The sequence below is a fragment of the Apus apus genome, chromosome 10 (genome assembly GCF_020740795.1).
Source record: "Apus apus isolate bApuApu2 chromosome 10, bApuApu2.pri.cur, whole genome shotgun sequence".
NCBI lineage: Eukaryota > Metazoa > Chordata > Aves > Apodiformes > Apodidae > Apus > Apus apus.
In genome coordinates, this window is record NC_067291.1 from 10,803,907 (window position 1) to 10,829,349 (window position 25,443).

The 25,443-nt window shown below is 36.6% G+C and overlaps 1 protein-coding gene across 2 annotated transcripts; it reads right to left on the minus strand.

Annotated features, from left to right (window-relative positions):
• Positions 1-1,685: 1,685 nt before the first annotated feature.
• COPS2 (COP9 signalosome subunit 2) lies at positions 1,686-24,331 on the minus strand. Of its 2 annotated transcripts, none has more exons than XM_051628533.1 (13): positions 24,170-24,331; positions 14,431-14,544; positions 13,285-13,362; positions 12,562-12,687; positions 11,119-11,208; positions 10,928-11,005; positions 9,911-10,085; positions 8,708-8,886; positions 8,526-8,578; positions 6,158-6,255; positions 4,256-4,338; positions 3,223-3,281; positions 1,686-2,441 (listed from the first exon to the last, which is right to left on the minus strand). In XM_051628533.1, exons 1-13 carry the CDS (start codon positions 24,221-24,223, stop codon positions 2,297-2,299), a joined length of 1,332 nt encoding a protein of 443 aa, XP_051484493.1. In that variant the 5' UTR covers positions 24,224-24,331; the 3' UTR covers positions 1,686-2,296. The 2 variants fall into 2 exon arrangements, with proteins under 2 accessions (XP_051484493.1, XP_051484492.1); XM_051628532.1 differs by having other exon boundaries at positions 11,119-11,229; positions 24,170-24,259.
• Between the last annotated feature and the right edge of the window lie 1,112 nt (positions 24,332-25,443).

Sequence of the window (25,443 nt, forward strand, 5' to 3'; positions counted from 1 at the left end):
TGAAGTAAAACCTTATGTTCTACATGATGTCACTGTAAGGAAACAAAATACAAACAATGTGCTTTAGTCAATATTATCTAGAGATCTTATGAAGGAAAAAACTCTGCCATTGCTTAAAATTAAGTTTAATTTATATTTTGTCATTATTTTAATTAAGTGGATAAATTAGAAACACCTATTGGTACAAATATGCATCTGTGAAGGAGAAAAGCTCACCCAAGATTCAGCATCATGCTACTCATGCAACATATTAAGATTTACTGTGTGAACACTAGGAAAAAAAAAAAATCACTTGCTTTGGCAACTGCAGAGCAAAATAATTTTCTAAGGGACGTATCTATCCTTCAGATGAAAGTTAATTTTATCTTATTTAATTATACTCTGTTACCAATTTAAATCCTGCCCTAGAACATTGAGTTTACCATGCTGTCTTGCATGTATGTGATGGACGTGTGTCATTTATTAGGATTTTTCAGTATATTTAAGGTGGTGTTAATTGCTCTATATACATATTTTTCTTTCTCTGTAACAATGACTGTGTGTGACACTGCTTAGTGCACCATTACACCATACCCTTAGGTTTAAAACTGAGTACTTGCCCTCATGGACGAAGTGACCGAACAAAATTCCTTCCACATTTCTGAGACTTGCAAGAGAATTTTTCTGTCAGCTCCACACAAAATGCTACAGGAAGAAAAGTTGCTTTTGTCAGTGCTGCAGATCTGTATTTTAAATGGATCTGATCATCCTAAGGGGCATGAAAGGGATGTGCCTACTATGTAGTAGGACTTCGGGACTTGAGTAGCAGCTCTGAAGGGACTAGAATACAATTAAACATTTGGGACAGAACAGATTTCATTAGTACTGAGGTCACTGTCCCTAGTCCCCACTCTATACAAACAGTATCTTTTTATATACACTAAATTTGGTTTATATACACTAAAAATGGCAGATTAGGCAATGAGAGATAACAACCTTCCAGCACCTGAAGGGGGCCTACAGAAAAGCTGAGGACTTTTTACATGGGCTTGTATTGAGAGGACAAGGGGTAATGGATTAAAACTGGAAGAGAGTAGATTTACGTTAGACATTAGGAAGAAATTCTTTAGTGTGAGGGTGGTGATACACTGGAGCAGGTTGCCCAGGGAAGCTGTGGATGCCCCATCCCTGGAAGTGTTCAAGGCCAGGTTGGATGGGGCTCTGAGCAACCTGGTCTAGTGGGACGTGTCCCTGCCCATGCAGGGGAGTTGGAACTAGATGATCTTTAAGGTGCCTTCCAACCCAAACCATTCTATGATTCTACAAATCAGGGTCTGCTTTTCTATTCCCAGGGTACTGCTTGGCAAACCTGTACTCCTGAAGTACTAAAATTAAAAAAAAATAGCATATTCCTGAGAAATGCCAAATACCCACCAACATCAGCTAGGCAGGACTGATAATAGTCTGGTATCTTGCAAGATCAAAGCCAATTAGCAAGACTGCTAAATGTTAGCTTTTAAACTCTTTACTATTTACGTTCAACTATGTAAAGTGAAAAAAATCAAGAAAAAACTAAAAACAACAGCACACATACCAAGGTTTCGACTTAAAAATCTCTTCATAAGTCAGGTGAGGACGAAGTAATACTTATTTTAAGAACAACAGTAAAAATCAAGTATAATGAAAGCACATCAAGAAACAAACTGTACAATTTCTGAACTGCGCTGTTTATTTTGCTGCTTGAAACCTAAGTGACAGTATGCCACTGTCATTATGGGCTGTCTTCTAAACCTTTACTACACTGCAGGTACAGAAATATATGGACACAATTTTGGAAAACTGACATTTTGCAAAATGCAGCAAACATTTCAATTTATACATGGGAACAGGAAGTGTTCAAAAGGGTATGCATTTCAAGTTATTGCAGGTTATTTCTGTGAGAGAATTTCTGCAGGTAAAACATGTTTAAATTTAACCAACGGTAACGTGTCAGTGTATTTAAAATCACGACAAAAATCTTCTCTCTGGTCATGAACTGCCCTTTGACAAACTACTAGGATGTTGCATGTTTAGGGCAAGATGTCAACACAGCATAAATCCCATAGCATTTTGGTTTTCTTCTGGAGATTAAAGCTGTTTTTTTCTTGGGATAAATGCAGCAGCAAAACACAAACCAGCTGATCAAAAAAGCACTTCTGCCATAACTCCAATAATTTCAGGGCACACCAACCGACAGTAGTTTTGCCATTCCCAGTTCTTTTAAGGTTTACATCACTGCACTGTTGCCTTAAGTACGTTTGTAAAAGCTTGTTTTCTGTTAGGCCAGCTTGCTGACTACAGCCTGGTTGAGAGAATTTAGTTGGTTGGTCCATTTATCTAACGCAGTATAACGTGCACCACCTCTCTTCTGATGATCCAGTTCTAGGAGCTGGTTGACTTGATCAATTCGGCCATGTATAGTGCTAGAAGTAAATAAATGAAGAACTATAAATTGCTAATGCACATGGAAATAGGAGCTAACAATAATTCAGAGGTTAAATAAGAGGCCTTTTTATACAAGAGAGTCACAAAGGCTATTTCAGAATTCAGCATTTCTGCAATATATTGTCCTAGGTAGGACTGCCTACTTAGTTGTCAACATGATTGGAAATCAAATTAACTAATTCATTGTGCAATGCATAAATTATCTCTCTAGCTATGACCCACATGTAAAGTCTAAAGCAATATTAGGTAATCGATTTTTGAAAGGCAAGGAATAATGAGCTAGGGAGACATGTAAAATGAAATTAAAATATAAACCCAGGTATGGATTGTATTTTCCTAGTAGATATAACAAGTTACCCTCATTTTACAAAGGGTAGTTAAGGTTTTCCTGTCAAGGAGAGAAGACAATTAATTTGTAAATTTGCAAATGTACTTGAGAATATATGTGGATATAAGCAGCAATTACTAAGAACAACAATTTTCATAATTTCATAGTAATTCAAGTAATTTATTATGTAATTCAAAACTAAAATAAAAACATGCCATTCCATCTTTCTTTAATTTTCTTGGCTCACATCTTACAAATATACTTTATTGCTCATAAGCCAAGCAAATTCACATAAAGTCAGCACCATTACCTTTCAGTTCTAGAATCAATCATTACTGTCACAATGCACAAAAATATTGTTTTGTTGTTTCTTGTACACTGTGACTATTTTAAAGTAATCAAAGATCAGTAATCACAAGTAAAGTACATACTTATCCAATATGCACTGCACAAGCAAGCTTTCCACATCGGCTACATCTATGTTTAACTCCTAAAAGAAAAACAAAACTCATTATGCTGCTACTCTGTTTTGCATCAAATCCTTCCAGTTTTTACTTTCTTATACAGAATTTGGTTTAATTTATGTTTCTTACTTCAAAAGTATTAATTTGATAATGATGTATGAAGCAAAAGAGCTTCACCCAAAGTACATGTGGCCAATGATCAAGAGACCAGTAACCTCTCAAAAAAGGCTGAAGTGACTTAAGCAAAATTTTTGGAAGCCGACTTACTGGGAAAGGAGGGAGGAAGGGAGATGGGGGGAAACCATAAAAAAATCTTAGGAAATAAAATAAGACAATAATTATCAGAAAATAATGGGTCTTTACTCAAAACCATTTAGAGGGCTAGTTGCACCTTCTGGTGCAGTCAGGTTCTACAAATGTTAAGGCCAGCTTAAAACCAAAAGAAGTATGCAGAGTACTAAAGAGAATTTAAGGATAAAAAACAGGCACCTCTAATACTTCATGATGTATTTTGGAATGCTATGAATTTTTCCAAGAAAAATCACAGACTCACAGGAGATGGAAACAGTCATCTATTGTCACTGTTTTTTTATTTTGTCCTTTCAGGATTAGGGGACGAAATCAGTGATTCTAGTATAATGGTTGGTTTGTGCTATTACCACAGTTCTGTAACTTGTGCAACACAGACATTTGAAGGTATCGTTTGAACAAAAGGATGTAAGTTTCACTTTGTATATTTGCCTTCAGAAAAGTGTTTTTCTACAGCAAGTAGAATATGGTAACTGAATATTTTAGATGTATATCATAGTACACATTATAAAAAGCACTGTAACAACACCTGAAATTTATATTTTTGCACTGCAAAGCTGCCAGCAGTGCATCAGTACTAATTTATAGTTTATATTTTAGGTGTTCTATTTCTGGAAGCACTGTATTTATTTAAGAGCTTTTATTCACAATTCACAAACATAAGCAAATGCAATGCTCCCCTGACACATACCTTAGAAATAAAAGGAATATGTATTCTTGTGTAAGGCTTAATTAATTTTATAAGCACTTGTGTTCTGATGTTGCGCAAAAGCTCTGTAAGGGAAGAAAAAAAATACTGTAAAAATAACAGTACTGAAATAAAGTTGCAATACAGTTCCATAAAAGAAGTTATCCTAAATACCATGATCATTTAAGGTAGTAATTCAATGAGGTGGAGAAGCACAGCAAAATAAGAGACTTTTTGCTTGTTTGTTTTTTTTACCAGGAATCCAAGCAATATGTAACTCTGAAGATGGACAGAAAGAGTAAACAATTGTTTAAACATGAAACAATGTATTATCTGGTAAAAATTTAAATTATTCAAACTAACTGGGCAAGTAATAATACAGATTATTGCACAGTATGTCTGCTCCTCTTAATTTATGGCTAGAATGCTTGCTTGTACAAAAGTGAAGAGTTATTCTTGAGGCTCTAAAACTTAAGTCTGTGTGCATTTAACTTCATGGGGAATATTCACATTTGAAGTTAAAAGATCAGGGCCTAAAGGTATAATTATGATGAAGAACTGAAGAAATATAAAACAGAGTCTGCATGAACTGACTGGTTTTGCTTATATAAGATAGTACAGCCATTGTTTTAGAAATGTTTACATTATTAAAGAAAATCTGGAGAAAACTAAAGCATAAATCACTATTGTAAATTAACAGAAAGACAGCTACATCCATTTTTACCTAACTAGTTACACAAGGACTGTTTATATAATAAAAAAATAATACTGAGGAACAGATTATGTATCTCAATAAAACTAAGGAGATTAAAACAATGAGGGAAGGTATGTAAACATTATAACCACAAATAAATATTCTCTATCACTACAGAGTGAAAAGGATGAGAATGTCTTTTTTTTTTCCTCTGGATAGCATTAGCAGACAATTATCATGTAAGGGATGAAACTCAAATTCTCTTCAATCCTTTGATTCAACTGTCCTCCTTCTCTTGCCTTTCATACTTTCTGTCATACTTTCTTCCTTAAGCATCCATCTCTCTGACCTTACAGAGTCTCCACACAAGACTTTGAAGCTTACCAGTAGTCAACATGTAACAGCAGTAGAGGGGTTATATTTAGTTTCCCCTGCTGTTTGCCATTTTCGCTGTTACAAAACAGAAGAGTAAGAAAACCAGGTCTCTGGATTTAACTCTTTTCTTTCATGTAACTATCCAGCTCAATAACCTTGAAATGCCATGGTAGACCCTACTCTTGATGAAAAGAGTAGTTATCTGAAAAACTGGACACTATATTCAAGTGAAGAGACTTGTAAATTTTCAGATACATGACAAACGCAGGGGGAAACTCTGAAGGGCATGCATTAGTGTGCTCCTCTGTTTCATTGAGTATATGTACTATAAACCCAAACATTGTTTTTCAATACATACATTAGAATTCTGTATCTTGCTACATATTTTATTACTACACATTTATTAATGCAACCTTCATTACAGTTGCCACATATTTTGTTGTTAATCTGAAGCAGAAAATAAACCTTATAAATCAGCAATCAGGTAACTGTTGAGACTGAGACAGCCTGTAGGAGTAAGGGGTGCCCTTGTTTAATCCTTCCAGTGTAAGAAAAAAAACACAATCAAAATAGTCAGTGCCTAATACCACCATAGATATTATCTTAGAATATCCACTCTTGTGAGAACTTTCTCCATCATTCCTGCAATTCTTGGCAGTTACTCTACATGCCTAGACATATGTTGGTCTTGACAAATTTCTAAAGAACCTGGAAACAGTAATTAATTACAAAGAACTCTCATTTTGCCAAGAAGAAAATAAACCATGGCAAAAAACCTAAAAACAAAAGGAGCTTACCAAGTAGTGAAAAAATATTAAAATAGTCTGAAAAAATACCTTCAATGTGCTCCCTTATGAAGGGATCATCCATGATGTTGCTGTGATTTGTCTTCAGAATCTTCTCAAATTCAGTGATGTCATTATTCTGATAGGCACTTCAGAAAGCACAAGAAACTAAATTATTATGTTTGAAATTTGAACAGGCTCATAAGATGGTGTTGTATATCTTCTAAAAAAACCTGTATTAACTGTTGGTGGCAAGTAATTATATTCAGAACCTTTATAAGGAAAAACGATTAAAAAATGAGATGCAACAGAAATTACTTTTCTCAAAAGTTTAATTATTTACATTTCATTATTCCACAAGTGCACTCCAGTTTAAAAACTTCTGTGCTTTAAGAAATTACTCCTTAAAAAAGTCTATACCCTAAAAATAGCCAAGTTTGAAAAATATTGTTACTTGAAGTTTGGATTCATGAAGTTATACTTTATGGAACAAAAAAGCGCTGCACAATCTTGAGCGCTGTTGCTGTTTCTAGAACATCTGTCTTAAGCTGAATTATCAAAATACTGGAAGATGCAAGAAATCCTGACTTCCAGCATTAATCACCAGTAATTCTGGCATCATTTTAGATTTCAGATTTTGATTTATAGCTGTTTTTAGTATATATATTATTTAACTACTCAATCTTGTTATCTAAGAAAGGACTACAGAAATAAGGTAGGTTTAGACACCTATTATTCAGTAGTGGCACCACAGCATCATTTAAAGGTAAGAGCTGTAACCACCAAAACAAGATATTTTCCTTGAAATACAATGGTTTTACAATTAAAATCTAACATATTTTCTTACAGAAACAGTCAGCTGTAATAGGGACTATCTACTAACTAATCAAACTTAGACAGTAATTTAGTTATATCAAGTTACAGGCTATCGACAGTGAGCCTGAAAGATACAATGTTCAATACAAGTTTTCAACCTCTGTTTAATACTAACATCAAACATTTTGAAAACATCTGTTTTTCCTTCATAGTCTCTGTAAATTTTCAAATTGTTTTTCAACCGGTGAAAAAAAAAAAAGTCATCCTTTATTATCAGTAAAATGGGCAAAAAAGAGAGGTGTTAAATTGAAGGTAGAACTTGAAGAGTTCATAAATGTAGTTATATGAGTAGAATGGACTGTATCACATGAAACTAGTACATTTTACTTCATAATTAAAAAGAATTTCAGCTAAGTATATTTTAGAGTTTATTCCAGAAATATTTTTAATCATTACGTAAAACATTAATGTTCCCAATGCAGAGTGTAGGAAGAAGTAAAAACATAATTGTAATATTTGGAATTGATTTTTATCTTCTGCATATTTCTAATCTACAGTGCTTTAATTGCATTATTAATTTTCAAGAGGCAGTTATACTCAAATGTCAAGATAAAATAAAGAAATTGGGAATATGAATAAAATCAGATTGGTAAGGCCATCTGTAGTTCCTTCTGCCTCAAATTCACATGAAACTATGCCAGTGAAGTAGAAAAGATATGTCTGAAATAAATTATTATTTGAAACAGTGACTTAATAAACTGCCAAAAAACATATTCATCATTATGAACATCTTCACTTTCAGAAACAATTTGTATGCATACAATGGTGCAGCACCATAGCAATATCAGAGCAAGGTTTGTTGCAAATGAGATCAACTGTGTATTTCAAAATGTGAGCAGGCATTTCTTCTTAGGTAATGAAAAGGTGGGAAAGCTTTTCCTCTGCATTGTTTATTGTTTTCACTTGAGAAAGCAAAGGCAGGATAGAGTGGATGGAACAGGTTAGCCTCAAAGCACAGTACACAAACTGCCTCAGTTCATCAGTTTATTTTGCCTGACGAACTTAATGCACTCAAAGTTCTCACATCATAGCTGCCTCTAAGAGATAATGAAGCCTTCTTTTGATTTTCACATTTGTTTGGAGGTTAGGGGAGATCTTTTGAGAGTTCCATTTCATATTCCTAAATAATGAAACAACTTTAGTAATCATGATATGCATCCAATTATTCCATTGCCTTTGGTGTGTCAGTCATGTCAGTTTCTCACATATAATCAGCCAAACCCTAAAGACAGTTGCAGTACAAGGCTGGACAACTTGATTTAAGGAAAGAAATGAGTTTTTTGCCACTGCATAAGAAATTCAACACAGAGAAAGATAAACACGTTTCTGTACCCTTAACTGGTAGAGTGTATAGATACTTTAGTGTATCATAGTCAAGAAGTTTCTTAAAAAACAAAAAAATCTACAAATATCTGCCCAATATTTACAAAATAACCATGTTTGCTGTACAGAGAAAAGCCAACTCTAAAAATATTCAATTTCTGGTTTGTAAACTACATATTTTTAATTTTTGTTCTCTTCTCCAGAAAAATTAAAATCTTACCTTACTAAATTTGTCATTGCTAGAATCTCTGGATCATTTTTGTATGGTTTCGCCTACACAGAACAGAAAGCACAACAGGCATATTTATATTTTAAGTATTTTTTTTCCATTTTAATCTTATGAGCAATTTCCATATCAATTCAAAAAAAGGAGGGGGAAAGGAGAAAGAAAAAAAAAAATACCTCCTGAGAGTCAAATGGATTTATTCCAGATTTCATAAGCATATTTGCTAAGACCAAGTATTTTAAGCAAGTAGTTCTTCTGGGGCTCCCTGATTCATCATAATTCTTGAAAGCTTCAAAAAAATCAGTATGTGCCTTTTCAAACTCTCCTTCTCTTAAGTGCATTTTGCCTCCACATTCTGAAAAAGAGAACAGAGATGAAGAGAAAATAAATACTGCATGCTTGTTGCTGACTACAATAATTGTACTCAGAAGTTCCATGCTATTTCTAAATAGATTACTGAAATACTTTCAGGAGTCTTTTCATACTCTGAAATTGCTAGAAAAACAACAAAAAAGCATTAGGGCCTTCACATACAGCATTGCCATTTGAATAAACCCACTCCCAAGAAGGAAAAACAAAACCCAACCCACACTATAAATCTAAAATAACACTAATCTTCTCAGCCAGTAATTATTTTAACCTTATGTTAAAATACTGTAAAACCTGAAATGGAATGTATCTCCATTTCAAAGGCAAAAAACTTCCAGTATTTAGGGAATTTTCCCTATCTGATGAGCAAAACTACAAAATAAAATTGAGAAATACTCTTATCTCCTTTTATTTCTGAAGTACCCACTTCAGCCCGATTGTCTGTGGAAGTCCCTAGACCAGAGGAAGAAGGAAGGCACAACAATACTCTTGGGAAAGTTGTTTTTCAAGATCAGTTTCCACTATAATTCATCACTATGGATAATTAAGAATATTTTCAAACACATTTTAAAGCCCTTCAGTTTCTGATGAACTTTATTGAGGCAAGACATCAAGCTGTCCTGTCAAGCCTTTGTTTTTGTCCTTTGCAAATGCCTTTGCACTTATCCTTTGTTGCCTGCCATGGTGTCAAACAGCTCAAGTCTTCCTCTTGTTCTTCTACTGCTTCTCTCCTACACTATGTGTATCCAACTGTCCTGCTCTTCCGAGCAGCACAACTGGTACCCAGGCACCAGAACAGCAGAGCTGAAGTCCTACAGGAGGGAAATATGAAATGACAAGGCTGCAGCCACTTCATTAGTTATCCTCTATTACTATATGGTTTGTCTGACTCTGAATCTACAGGATCCCCTGTCTTTATGGAGGGAACTGGAAAAAACATTAATTATCAGATTTTCATAAAACAAACCTATGCAACAGAAGTTAAAAGGAAAAATTCAATGTTAACTTGCCTCTAATAACTCCCATGATCAGTGGATGAGGAATGGCTGACTTGATGTGCAATGACTGTTCATATAGTGCTTTAAGCTTTTTGTTATTTTTCTGTGCTGTATACATTTGAATTTCCAAAGCATAGATTTCCAATAGCTGAGTACCTTTTTTTAGATCATCTTCTCCATCATCAGTCTAGGATAGATTGAGTAATAAATACTGTGAAATTTTAATAGAACAGCAATTTCAGTTTTCTACTAGTAAAAAATTAACAAATACTCTCATCAATTTCCTGTCAGAAAATAAGGATATTCCTAAAACTTTAAAATTTTGATATAAATATTAACATAAAACATAATACTCAAAAAACTTATCACAGGCTGAGGTTTTAAGCCCTTTATTAAAGTTAGTATTTCTGTTTATTGAAATGCTTTCCTCAGAACTTTGCCCTTTCTTCTTTTCCATGTTCCTTAAACCACACTCTCAGTATATAAATGCAGTGACTGACACACATACATATAAAATACATATGACTCTTCTGATGCCTACAACAGAATCATTTCCCAAATATTTGTAACCCATTTTCCATGCTGAAGCAAAAAGAGGGGGACAAAAGAAAGGGGGACAGAAACAAACAAAGCAGGCAGCATGGCTAGGTTTTTTATCCCTTTTCAGTTGGGAAAGTAAGAACTCTACTTTCAGTTTTGAGTAAAGCTCTCTTGGAACCTTCACTATATTTTAAAATAAATGTCTATACATTATAAATTATTTTTATGTTCTTCTCATCCTTGCACCTGACTAAAGGGAAACTTCATCAGCAGTTGTGGATAATTTTTCAAAATAAACCTTAAGTGAAAAAATAAAACACTTTTTTTTGTTCATGTTATCAAACAGGTAACAAATTAAAGCTGGCACAGTATTTCTTCACTCTGTACTAAAGCTCAGCAACATGCCTCAAAGGCCAACAATAGATATAAAAAAATATATATATATCAGTGTTGTTTACTAAGCTACAGTGATTTAGAATATAAAGATACCTGGCATGACTGATGCAGCTGACGCAAAATCTTTTGTAACTTTCCATATTCTTCTCGTTCTAAATATAATTTGCCAAGCTGTAATGAAAAAAAAGTTCAAGTACTAGGGTCTATTAAGATTTCACAATTATCATTTGCAAAAGTTAGCTAAAAGTGTCACAAGCAAAAAACCAGTAAGTTATATATTTTACCTTTGTGTTTGTCTTAAACCACAATCTGTCATTCTTAGCATCTTTCAGAGCTTCAAGTGTTGTTTCATAGAATTCCTGAAGCAAATCCATCTGACATAAAAAATCAGAATTCTATAATTGTAAACAGCAAATTTGTACCTGTTAATAAAGTCAGCCTGAACAAACTAAAAGTGCATGCTTGAAGTTCAAAATAAGAAAGGTATCTGCATCTTACTTGAATGTCTGCTTTTAACTTATTCAAAGCTTTTAAAGTAACAAAACTAAGTACATGTGCTTTTCTTACATAAAATAGGCATAATTACAAAGTATTCACATTTTAAGATTTGCACCCATCTATCAGGCTAGTGAAAAAGGAAAGCCATCTTGTACAAGGCCACCTTATATAACCAAGTAATAAAAGTGTTATATTGTGTAACAAAAGACAAATACAGGCAACATTGCTCCTTGGTAAAAGAAAAAAATATTATTTACATATTAAAAACAAAATACAATTTACAAAATGAGAGAAATGGTCAAAGGAAAAGATGCTTCCTCTTTTCTATACTACCAATGTTGCGTGAAATAAACCTCTTCAGCACATCAAACTGTTTCTTTGCATAAAATCTGAAAATACACCATCCAAAATGGAAATCAAAGTGCTGAGTGTGACCTGAGAGCTGCCTATGGCCATTGTTCTTCTACAGATAACAAATCTGTGGCTATACAGAAATAGGGTTTCAGATTGCCCCTTCAGGTCTGGCTCCAACTGCATTTAAACCAAACACACTGACCTCTGCCAACAAGACAGTCCTTTATACCTTAAGATGAAACCACCATTCAGCTATTAAACTTCCATTTCCTGTGCGTGGCAGGAGAGGAAGGATTGTGATAACGAATCACTAAAGTCATCACTAAAGACCAGTGATCCTCCATATGCAGGTGCTACTTCCAGGTAGTAGTTAGGGGAGCTTTCTACTCTCTGTAAAGCTTCTACAACAATACAAAAGAAAATGAGCTGGGCTGAGTATCTAAGAACAAGTGCCTAGCTTGCACAGTGCACTCAAAGACAGCCAGTATTTAACACCAACACTTCATTGCAAAGTTTTTCAAAGATTCCCCTCTTCCCCCCAAAGTAAAAAAAAAATATTGTTTAATTACAAATTATATTTGGGAAGGCACTTATAGTGTGTAGGTACTAGGATAAAAAAAAAGTATTTACTTATTAGCATAGGAATTCCAGGTAAATATTGCCCAGAAATGACAAATTCATGAAAAGTTACATGTGTTGATAGAATCCATTAAATGTGGGAAATATATTTTAACATATGACAAAAAATTAATACTGCAAATGTTCTTCATTTAAGATCAAAAACCCCAAAACTAGCAGACTACCATACACAAAAAGGTTCACAGTTAAAAATGCAAAAAGGAAAGCGATGAAGATGAAAGAACTGATCATCTAACCTGCTTGGAAGTAGAGATATAATCAAGAATAGAATTGATGGATTTTTCAGAGTAATTTCTTGTAACTGCACTCCGTATGTAGGTCAATAGCTGTTTATATCTGTTCATCATTTCAGGAAAGTTAGTCTAAAAGAAATACAAAATTACATTATATTTTTTGTTTTAATTATTAAAACCTGAGTTATATCTTGCAAATACACATACAGAAAAGAAAGAATAACAGAAAAACTATGCAGCAGTGGTTACTACTAGGAACTTTAACATGATAATTTTATTCATAAGCAGCAGAATCAGGAATAACTTCAGCAAGAAGTATGGAATAGACTTCTAAAGTATTTATCTTAATGAAGGAAACAGACTTGGCTAGAAAACTATTAAATGGTTGCATATGTAGTATATACATTTTGCACCAAGTTGTTCTTTCTGGTGAAATACACATATGTAGAAACATGACCAGTTTCAATAGCATGATACCTCAGGATAGCAAGGACTGACTCTCAAACTTTCAGAGGGTTTCTGCTGACTACAGCAGCTCATTTGCATCCATTTTGCCTTTGACTTGCAGCCATCACACAATTTCCCTGATATGTCTGTATTAGCCATTAAAGGCTGCAAAAGGCAAGTTCTGGCAGATTTAGCCATAATTTACAATAATAATTTAAGATCACTCAGTCAAATACATGTTTATGCCATTTACTCTCAAGTGAAAGCTGGAATTCCTACCAATTTAAAGTTTATTTTAATCATCTGTTTCAGAGCTTTGAATCCCCATTCTCCTTTTTCACCTTCGAGCTCCAAAACCTGAAATAGAAGAAGTTTTGAAACAATATTTATAGAAGTTTTATTCAAACTTAAATTGATTTGCATCTTGTTTAAAACATACCTAACCCATACCTGCTTCCCCCTCGGCTTTGTTCCTTACAAAGTAATGTTCTATCTTGCCCTGTTCTTCCATTTTACTCTTCCTTGATATTACGGAGAAAAAAAAATTACTCAGAGAGAGGTATGTATCTTACCAGTTTCCAGAACTTAGCTCATGTAGGGAAGGTGAACTGTTATGTATACATCTTTTTGTTGCTGTTGTCTAACACCAAACACTAAACTTGAATGCTGCTCTATAAATACATCTACACAAAAAAGTTGTAACACCCCCTGCAAAACTGACTCAACCCACCTGTTGACTAAATTAGTAAAAAATTTACACTTCTGAACTACTATGGCTTCTTCCCATTATCAGAAAGGCTTCTATGCTTTAATAACATAGTAACATAGTTAAGAGAGTGTGTTGTATGTAAAAATTTCAGTTTTTTTTTCTCAAGTCCTGTATATACTACTGTTATACACTATAAATAAGCCAAAAGATGGAAAAAAAAAAAATTTTTCTTTAATAAGTTACATCTAATATATTGCTTTCTGGTGGCAGTGTGGAAATACTAAAAATTTGAAACTGACATGAAGAAAAGAAACTGTGTCACTTAGTATTTATACATTGAAAGCTTTGGAATCAGCAAACCAAATCTAATACCTTATATAATACACTAGAGAAAACAACATTTCATTTTTAAAAACAAATCTATCTGTACATCTATACACATGAAAACACACTTAGGACAGCTTAACTTAGTAAATTCTGAAGACTGAAAACTCAGTTCTGCAATAAAAAAAGGACTATTCCATGTCCTATTTACAGTCCCTACAAATGATCCCAAAAGGCAGTCCAGCCAGAAGTCTAAGTTGTCCAGTGATAAACTTAGCACATTAATAAGCCAAAAATATAAACATTACTCTTAAAATTCCAGAAAGTAACTCAAATGGTAATCAAATAAATGTGAATGAATATAAAAATAAGAGAATATAAAGACAGAAAACCTTCTGAAAACTGCTTAATGCTGCTTTGGGATCATCTTCCTTCAAAGCTTTGGAATTGTAGTATTGATTTTCCAGATCCACATTTGGTTCAGAATTGCTGTCCTCAGAATATTCCTACATTTTAAGGAAAAAAGAAAAAAAACAAGTAAAAATCAGATTAAAAAAAGAGAGAAAGTTTCAGAGCATCTAATATTCCGCAGAAAACTGATAAAACACAGTATGACACCTTGCTCACACTGACATGGGATGCTTGTGCATTACCAGAAAATCTTCACTTTTAGATGATGTAACAGGGATGGACTCTGATGATGATTTAATCTCTCCATTACTAGGTCAGCTGTCAACCCATTTCTTTTTGGATTAATGAACTCATAGCTCTACCAACTTCACCTATATGACAAGTACAGACTGTATTATTAAAATTCTGCCCATTTTGGTGTTTAAGGACAGATGCTTAACAGCCTATGTGTTTCTTCTGTGGGGGAGAGAACGTGTTGGCCACTAATCTTCTAAAAGGTGCTCTATTATATGTCCTTTGCTGTCCATAGAAAAGACTGTGGCTGAGTTGCAACACAAATAATGATCCAGCAATGGAGGATATAAAATGCTTCCATGAATCTCCCTCTAATCTGCCTTTTTATGCCGTAACGATTCACACTTGTCCAGGGAAATTAAAAAAAAAAAGAATAATGATGGTAACACCAGCTGCTTCTGTGCTGAGAAGCAGGAGATGATTGAGAAAATGCTAAAGATAGTGCCAGAGAGGCTAGGGTGGGGCATAGGCACAATAATTTAATCAAATACCCATCATGTACAGTAGCACCAAACAAATTGAAGAATTTCCTTCTACCAATTATTACTTAATTCAAAACAATCCAAAAAAAGTACTCGGAGGCTTTTTCTGATGAAAAAAGCCTTAAGTATTTTATCTTCCTTCACTGAATGTTGCATGTCTGAATTACAAAACATTAATAAAACTCAAATAATAATTTATTTGAAGGTGTACATGAGTCTGCATGTTCACATTTGAGGTTTATACCTTTGCATTTTCAAGCCAACTTCTCCCCACAGAGTGCTTGGCTGTATCAGGAGGTGAACTGTTGAACAGACTGTTTAATTACCGTTGTCAAAGTAGCCTTCCCTTGTAACAATATGAACAATTCATAGTCAGGTGCCTGTCTTGAAGATGAAATTACTACTGTACTTCTTCATCTGGTACATTTATTCTTTTTTTCATTCATATATTGCTAATATTAATGGGCTTCTTCAAAACCATGGGAAGGGATCAAAAAACATGAGGCAAAAGCAAAGTTTTAAATTAGCTTTCTTCCCTTAAGTGCAAGCACATCTTACAAAGTTTAGGTTTTATGAAGTTCTAATAGAAAAATTAATTATGGGAGCTCACAGCTAGCCCATATTATTTCAAAGATGGTTGCTAAGACATTTATCCTTCAACCTGCTAGGTTTTTTTGCTACATGTAGTCAAGTTGCTCTCGTCCGTATTTATTTATACTCACGCTAAGCATTAGTATTTTGTGAGATTCAATTAACTTAAAAGCCTAGTGAATGCCACAGACCTATTTTCCAAATTCCCATAGCACTAGAAAACTTAATACTGAAAACTGCAAACAAAAAAGGAAGCAAGTGTCTTATTTCATTGGGCAGGCTTTCATTTTAGGTAGCTTGTTTTCATAAATTCTTTACACTATTGATTGATGGAGCAGCTACAAGAACATGCACTTGATGTCAACAGTTCTAAGGGTATCAGACACCTTATGAAGATAGAGGCTGCCCAAGCTTAAACAGTGTAGGAAATAAGATACATGTGATCAGCTGATGTCTTGTTTATCCTGAGTTTGAAGAATGGAGGATATTTTTGGCAGAAGTATCTATTTCTAAAGATAAAAGGAAAGTAAATTAAATGAATTAATTTTAGGAAGCAATGTGCTCTATGAACCTAAAGCCAGAAACATCAGAATTTTCATCTTAGCTCTAACACTGATTCTGGATGTGGACTCATGCAAGAAGCCTTTTTTCAGACTGTTGAGATTTTTCTCAATGCTACTTAAATATACCATAAATCTATTTTCTTAATACGATTAATACATAATAGATAATAAGTGTTAAGTCAAGAGATTTTTTTTTCAAATGGAAACGCTTTGAAATGCACCAAAGGTAATGTTTTATGTTCTCAAAGCTGCATTTTTCCTTCACTTGATTCTTGTTTGCCTCACATCAAATTTAGGAAGTTGATATGCAATCCAAGGTATAAGACAGATAGGGATTTCCTACTACTGGAAAATGCAATGTAAGGTCCTTACTTTAAAATATGTATTTAGACTTAACGGCTGTGAAGAAAACTTTAAAACCATGAACTAAGTATGAGATGATGCCGTGAATCTGTAGTCAATTTTAAAAAAAATCAGCCATGAAGATACTGTATCTTAATTTAAGCATCAATGCTAATTATGCCAGTGCTAATCAATTCAGAGGGACCTGCACTCTATCTTCTTTTGATGTGGAGATGGCTTAGTGCAGTACAATACAAATGTGAGAACATTTGTATTTGGCTTTTGCCAAAAGAAAAAGGAGAGGAGAAAAGGAGAAGTGTGAGGCTGTATCCTCCAAGTTAAAACAAAGAAAAAGATGCATTTTCTTACAAGTACTGGAAACAGAAAAGTTCTTTTAACAATAAATTTAGATACCAAAGGCCTAACCTTTCCTCACCCTCATTTTTAACTCCCCTGCTTCCTGAAAAACTTACCCAACTCGACTCTTTTAGGTGGAAAGTTTGTTGCATCAAACAGCACAGTAACAAATAAAACTGCACATAAAGTGCACAGAATAACAGTTTTACAAAAATAATTCCCATGTAACTCTAAAAATCTCTACCACACCCTCTAGATCTAATATTCTGCCACCCCTAATAATGAGTTCAACATATAAAAGCACCTCTGTGATATATTTCAGCTCCAGCTGATGTAAAAAACAGTAACAGGCCTAAGTTTTTTTTAAGATCCTGGTGATTTTTTTTTAATAGAAATCAACACTATCAGTACATATGAAAACAACAGAAGTTTGAGTATGCAGAACTGATCTCTGAAACCCATTTAGTTCACCCTTCCTGAGAGGTTTAAAACAAGCAAGTGGGTTTTTATTATTACTCATGAAATTAAAAAGCTCTGATATAGCTTTAAAAAAAATGTAGATTACAAAAAAAAAAAAGTTCAGACATTATTTAAGCACTTCTCCATTTAAAATCTGCATGTTCTAAATGTAGTTAGTTGTAAACAAGCCAATCACATCACAGCCCTTTTTGGGGGAAGAAAAATACCACACAAGCTCAACTGTAATGGAGATAAAACTTCTGATGTAGCTAACCCTGCCTGGAACATAGTTCTTTCAGATAATTTTAATAAAGTTAAATTAGAACCAAGGAACCAATTTAATTGACAAGTCTTTATTACACTATGTATTAAGTTTTCACAAAATTCATTTCATCCAGTGAACAGCTTTAAAACATTAAGCCTTAGCTTCTAAAATGAACACACACAAAAGACAATTCACCCCAAACGGCTTTAATCATCCTTTTGAGGGAATGGATCCATTTCCAGTTTCTCCAACAGCAAAGGCAGGTAAAATGCATCCAATTCTCCCTGCCCATATCTGGTCCTAGCATCTCCTTCCCCTTTCACTGCAACAATTCCACATTTTGTGCTCTAGGAGTCCTTGGTGATGGGTGATCCTGCTTGTGTTGATGGAAGAGGCCCACTAGCACTCACACAGACACTGAGGATTGTGAGATACAGCAGAGGAGCACATGACCAGAGAATCAGCTGTGGGTTCAAAAAAATATAGCAGGAGCCTTAGTCCATGTGGTCTCAAGAGATTATATAGAGCTCTTGAAACACGGCACCTCTCCTCATAGCTAGAATAAGGTTTGCGAACTGGGAGAGCATAACACTTTATCACTGAAACTTAACAGTAGATTTGTGGTATTCTAGCAGATTAGAGTGGCATCTGGTAAAGTTAAACATGCACAAAACCAAAGATATTTGTATCTTGTGAAAACTACTGTCGTTTAGTTACTAATTTTCTTATCTCCTCTCTAGCCTAAAGCACTTCCCTAACCTCTACATCAAAAGTGGAGTGATAATCTAAACTTTTGCTTTTCTGTGTATCATTCACTAGCTGTACAAGAACCAAACTTGTACTCTGCAAACTTCTTCCAAAACAAAGGGCAAGTAGTTATACAGAGGATAACTTTCCAGACAAATGACACAATACAAAAAGCTCAGTTTGTGTAGAAATATATCCTTCAAGGACATTGTTAACAATACTTATTACTGTCATTTTCAATTGCTGGTAATTTTACCAAATTTCAACCATTGGAATGACTCAAAGAATTCTTTTTTTTATGAAGTGCAATTGATTCTGAGAATAAGTCTGGTACAAATCTGATTTTACTCCAGCTAACTCTGTTTCATAACTGTGGCATTTAGGATGTCTGCTAACTCTAGGATTTGGAGTGAAGACCTGATATTTTGCAAGACCAAGTGATTTGGGTTTGTGAGTGGGGGGTTGAGCAGTTGGTTTGGTTGGCTGTTTTGTTTTTTGTTAAAGAACAACAAAACAAAAATGTCCAAATGTGGCCAAGTAAAAAAATAAAAATAAAAAGGGACAATAACTCCTCACTATATTAATATATTACCTTGCCAGCTAAATTTCTTTAACATTTTTTCTACAACAAACATGCATTATTTTCACATGGCTCAAAAGTGACCAACTGAACACAATCCCAGCAACAAGTACAACTTGCTTTGCATTTGCTCTTCCTGCACCACTGGCTCCCAGGCACCAGGGCAAAAAGCAAGTAACAGTTTCTATCTGCACTTGCCACTGGTATCCAGGCACACGAATATAAAGAAAGCAATCAGACTGGAATGCAAGATTAAGGATGGAAAGAACACAGAAAAACTGTCAGAGTAAAAACAAGAGTGTGATTTGTGTAAGATGTCATTAACCACTCAGCCGTGCATCATTTTCTTTTCCATGTTCCAGGTCTCTCTGCTCTTCTGCTCCTACTCCCTAACTCTGCAAGTTATCCAGTGCCTGCTGGTTCACACCAGGGCTGACACCAGGAAAAAGTCTGTGAAGCCAGTGATTTGTAATGAGGTCAGTGCAGTTCCATGGAAAGACAGTGCTCTGCCTCTATTTTTTTTAAGCAGAAGTTGGAAGATGCACAGAACTGAGATTGCAGAAAGAAAAAAACCTGGTATCATGACATGTAAAGAGTATCAAAAAGAAGTGCCTTTCTTTCCACCTCTATCACACACCTCTCCTATAGTTATGTCCATCTTAGGAAAGTCCAGGTTTTAGCATAAATTAGACCTTATTTACTTCTGTTTAACACACAACTGCATATCAGATCCTGGAGAGCTCTGTTCTGAACAAAGTGCTCAACAACTCTCTCAAAAAAACCCACAACAAAACAAACAAAAAAACAACCCAGCGTTTATTGGTACTTGCCAATTTGGAAAGAATTTACTAATTATTCTCATACTTTTTGCCTCAATACTTCCTTCTGAAACATTATTGTAAAGAACAAAATATGCCCCAAATAACTCTGCATTTAAAGGGGAGTCTGAAGAGAATGCATAAAGTAAAATATTAGGACAAATATAAAATACAAAAAAGGAATTAATTCCAAGAACAATATATCCTATGTCCTCTGTGAAGCTCATTTTTTAAATTTTAAAATCACAAACGAATGTAACTGAACATAACAAAGAAATGGAAGAGGGTAAAGTGGATCTCCTTGATTTGGTATTTCCCTAATTCTGAATGCTCATTTTTGCAGCATTATCCCTTTCTTGTTTGCAGTATAAATATTTATTTATTTATTTATTTATTTATTTATTTAATGGTGGCAATACTGAAACAGAGTTGGGAAGAGGTGCCAGTATCTGCAAATGTACCAATACAAGGCAGAAAAATTTCCCTGTCTACTGATGAGATTGTTTATCAAGTTTGGTAACATCTAGAAACTCCTTTGAAATGGAGTATATTTCTACCTGTTGAAAGAGTAAACCAATTCACATATACTAAACTGCTATTCCGATGGCTTGAAATAAAAAGTAAGACTGCCTATTTTCTAGTATCAGTACAGCCTGAAAAGGGAAACTCTTCAGTAATCTGCAGATAAGCTCCCCATACTTGAACCATGCCAGTCCTCATGAACCAGAGTGCAAACTGCTGGCTGTTCTACAGAGCTGCATGCAGCTCTTATTCTGAAGTTACCAAAATAATACAACTGTGACATAAAAAGACAAGTTGCTTAGCAAACAAATTTGTCTATCTTTTCTCCCAGATTAATTTTAAAGTTGAATTTCAGAGGACAATAAGATGTCTCATTAAGAACACCACAGACAAATTCCTATTTAAAACAAAACAAAAAACCCAAATAGATGTATTACAACAAATGTCAATGTGTTGTCACTGTGCCTGGAAGAAGCAATTTCTGAAAGGCTGAATTTAATCTCAAAGTCAATTCTAAACATAGTTTTTTGTCTGTGACTGAAAACAAAAATGGAATTTACAATGGTCCTTCCCTCTTTCTCCTCATCCATCTTCCAGCTGAAAGAACCTGAACTGAGTCATACAAGGCACCCAACAGTATGAAACTCGAAATTGAGTGGGTTTTCATAATGACCAGTAAACATTATTCTGTTCATTGAAGCATAAAGTGGAATCAAGGCTGTCACTGTAAATTAGTAGCAAATTGTGAATCTAGGTCCATTCACTCACAAATCTAAATGATTTTTTTCCTGACAAGACCTCCAACAGATAAAGTTAACTTCTGTAGGAGTGCCTGAGGTAATTTACATGCAAAACATTGACTTTTAACTCAGTGAAAAACTAAGCAGAAACAGTCAACTATGATCTGTAGAGTGGACAGTCTTCAGTTGTTTAACGGTGTAGTAATTAACTCTAATTATACAAAAATCCATGATGAAGCTGAGAAAGACCTGGGCCTTCAGAGTATCTGTTCACATTTTAGTTCCCAGTGTGAAACGTTTACATACTGAAGGAAATGTAATTCACTGGTCCTACATAATCAGCAGGTCAAGTGCACATGTAGAGAGAACAGCCATAATCACTGCTAATAAAAGCTGACAAAATGAAAACATTTTTGGCAGTCTTCTTTCCACTAGTATTTTTATGCTCGTAGCTACCTAGAGACCTGAATGGAGTTTCACCATACTGTATTTTGACATAGGAGCTATTTCTTATTCCAGTAACTGTTTCTGTAATTTCTGCCTCTCATTCCTTAAAAAAATATTCACCAACACTCAGAAGTGCTCTTTTTAATTTTGTACTTATCTGAGGATTTTCTCTTGTACCCATTCTTCTTGTTTCAAACTCTTCTGTAGCAGCCTTTACACTGAACTCGAGAACCATGAATCCCCTTATATCTTCTCTTAACTTAACCAGATTTATATCAACATGCAAGGAAGAAATCAGGCCCTGTCTTGAGGTCCCTAAACTCTTTTTCAAAACAATTTCACAGAAAACTGCAATTACAGTCTCAAGCACATTTGAAAACAACACCCAATCATGGTTTGTTAGTCCAAGAATACTGACACAATTCTAGCTGGAATATCTTTCGTCTTAAATTCTGGGTTTTTCCATCTGTTACAAATCCAAATTAAATGTATGAATCTGTTTTATTTAAAGGCATAGCTTAAGTATTATTTGATGCTTTACATGAAACTTACACACTGAAAAGAAAAAACTAACATGCTCCTAATTATTACAAGCAGTGTTTTTATATTCTGTAAAGCTCTAGGCTAGTGTTACTTAACGATGATTAAAATGTTCCAGGAAAAGTCAGGGGCTGAAATCTGCCACAAGCAGGAATTTCCAGAAAAGTTTTCTGATGAGGAAGAAAGTACTTAAAAAGAAACACAGGAAAAAGCATCAGACCAGCAATTATTCTTGATGAAAAATGACTTAATGCATCATGAGATTAGAGCTGCACTCTTACTCGAGTTTATACGTAGACAGATGCATTTAAACCCTGAAAATTGTAATTCCAGTGGTTTCTCTACATGTCCAGTTCTTATGTTATGGATATGCAACATAAACTCTGCTGTTTTGTACTCCTTTGATTGGATCAAATTGAAAAATAAACACAGTATTTTAAATCGGAAAATGGAGTTCAGTGTTCATGAAAATAAATGGAAAGTCATTTTGGAACAAACAGAATCAACAAAATATTTTTAATAGTTTAAGTGCTCAGAAAGCTGGTTTCTAAAAGTTTGTGAAGTCATTCACATGGACTTAGGTGGAAAACTAACAGTTCTTGGAGCACCAATACAAGCAGCTCATAAAGTTAAGATGACAACGTGTGTCAAGCAAGTACTCTTATGTGAACTTAAGAAACTCAGAACCAAACCCAGATGCCTTTCTTCTATATCCAATGTCACCCAGCCATACTGAGATGCTCGTAACACAACCTGTCCAGAAAGTATTTCAAATAAAATCAGACAAGTCTTTTAAGTGAATCCATAAGTAGCAACGATTATCAAATAATTATTTAGAAAGCAGGTCTTCCAGAAGCAAGTGTCTGGGGTTTCTCAGTGAAACTACAGTATGGTAAACATGGGTTTATCTGAAATGAATGAAATGCAACCTCTCAAGCCCCAACCATACACAACTCTTCTTAAAAAAATGTCTCAGTTCTAAAAACCTGTGCAAAGTTCAGAAGAGCAAAAAACCAACCAACCCTCAAGCTCCAATATAAGATAATGCAATAGAATTACAACTAATCAGATAGCACAGAAAACATGTTTTGTTTCAAAAATGACAACTACTTAATTTATTCACCTCCCCCAATCTTTTCGTAAATAAGTTGCTTTTAATAATTTAAAGGAAATTACTTATATCAAAACAATCCTATTTTATTACATTTCCCCCCGATAAATTCGTTTGTTGCTAACTGCAAGCTGCATTTTTTTTAACTATAAAAGCTTAGAAAAAAAGACCCAAATGTGACTAGATAGAACATTTAAACCCTCAAACCTTGCTATTAAAACGAAAACAAACAAAGGGGGAAAAGCTCAGTGAGACCAGCAAGGCAGAAAGTTAAAAATCAGTGCCCCCTTGGCGCGCTGCATCAGAAACAGGCTTTGAGGCCATTTCTCCCCGCTCCCCCTCCTCTGCCCCCCACTTTCTCCCCAGCCTGTCGCTCTCCAGGCGCATCCGTGACCCTGCGCAGCGGGACCTCCCGCAGGACGCGCAGGCAACAACTTCACGACTTCGCCCCGCGCCGGGCAGAGGCGGGAGGCAGAGGCGGGAGGCAGCCGCGCGCGGAGCCCGCCCCTCGCCCCGACCCCTGCGGAACACGCACGGCTCGCCGGGCCCGAGGGGCTCAGCCCGGGGCCTAGCGAACTTCACGGGGCCGAAGTTGGCCTGTTTTGTTTTTTTTTTTCCCGCGGAGAGGCGGCAGGGCGCCCGGCGGGGCCTGCTCCCGAAGCAGCACCCGCCCCTCGCAGCCGCTGCCACCACCCCTGCTCCCCGGGAGGGAAACTCATCCTGTCAGCGCTCCCGCACGGGGCAGCACCCGGCGGGGCTGCTGCGGCGGGCGCCAGACCGGCCCCGGCCCCGGCCCCGCCGCTCCCGCCAGAGCCCCTCGCCGCGCCGCCCCGCTGAGCCCCCGCGCCTCCCCGCGCCCTACCAGGTCATAGTCCTCCTCATCATCGCACATGAAATCATCCTCCATGTCAGACATCTTGGCCGGAGGACGGGCGGGGGGAGGGAGGAGGCAGCGGGGACAGCCCCTTTCCCCCACAACTCCGCGCGGCGCTGCCCAATCTGGCTTCGCTCCGCCCGCAGCCGCTGCCGCCCTCCCGCCCCCGGCGCGGGGCGCACGGAGCGCGATCCCCGCCGCACCGCCGCGGAACTTCCGCTCCCTGCTAGCGACCGGCCCTAGCAACCGCGGCCCGCGGGCGGAGCTCGCATCCCGCCCGCCTCGGCAGCCGGCGGGGGGCTCTGCGGCACCGCCTGGCCCCGTGACGGCGCCGGGGCCTCCCCGGCGGGCCGCCCGGACACGGCTCTGCCGCCCGGACACGGCTCTGCCGCCGCCCGAGCGGGCCGGAGCCCGCAGCGCGCCGCCGTGGCGCGGGGCCGGCCGCCGCGCATCCGGGTGAGCGATGCGAGCCAGGCTCCCCCACCGGGGCTGTTCGTCTGTGGCTCAAAGGTTCAAAAAGCTGGGCCGCTGGCTCATACCGGCAGCGTCGCGCAGGCCTCGCAGCAGTCCCGCTCGCCTCCGCGCTGCTGAGCGGGTTGCGGGCGCTGCGTGTGCTATAAGCGAATGACTGTAGCAGCAGTTTTAAAAGGCCTGAACTGTACTAAAACGCGGGCCTTGCAAAGCACGGGCTTTCTAAAGACACTGATTTCTGCTGCCACTTTCAACAGAACGAGGCAGAACCCTGGGACGGACAAGCTTTCTTCCGTCTCCACAAGGCCTGCGGTTCTCTCAGACCCCCAGATGCGCTTCACCACCTACTTGATCTCCAGATTATTTTGTTGGTTGTGTTGTTACAGTTTCCGACGGTCTTTTTTTTTTTTTTCCCCAGTGACTACTGCAAAGTCTTTTATAAACTGTGTTTCTGTTATGCCAACCATGCTATTTAAACGGTACAACTTGTGTCAGAAAGACTCGTAAAACCCACAGTGAAATCTCAGTGTTACTATTTTCCTCAGTCCGAGCCCTTAAAGCTTCATGAGTGGAGTATTAGCGGCTTTAAGATCTACACCAAAATAAGACAAGGAGGGAGAGGTTGTAAGTGCATTTGAAAAGCTCAGAGTAACTGCAGCCATTGATCCTGCGGGGTAAACAGGAACCGTGAAACTGCTTGTTTAAGGGAAGCTGGCAGAACCACGCGACAGAAAAAAAAGTGAGGAAAACAAGGCCGTAGGGGATGATCTCGCCACCTTTCTGTTTTCTCG

Excerpts from the sequence above, each read along its gene's own strand:
- COPS2 (XM_051628532.1), bottom strand. The coding sequence starts at position 24,223 with ATGTCTGACATGGAGGATGATTTCATGTGCGATGATGAGGAGGACTAT. Across the intron at positions 13,363-14,430 it reads CATTAAGCAGTTTTCAGAAG|GTTTTGGAGCTCGAAGGTGA; the intron begins GTTTTCTGTCTT and ends CTTCTATTTCAG. Across the intron at positions 12,688-13,284 it reads TTAAAATAAACTTTAAATTG|ACTAACTTTCCTGAAATGAT; the intron begins GTAGGAATTCCA and ends TATTTCTTTTAG.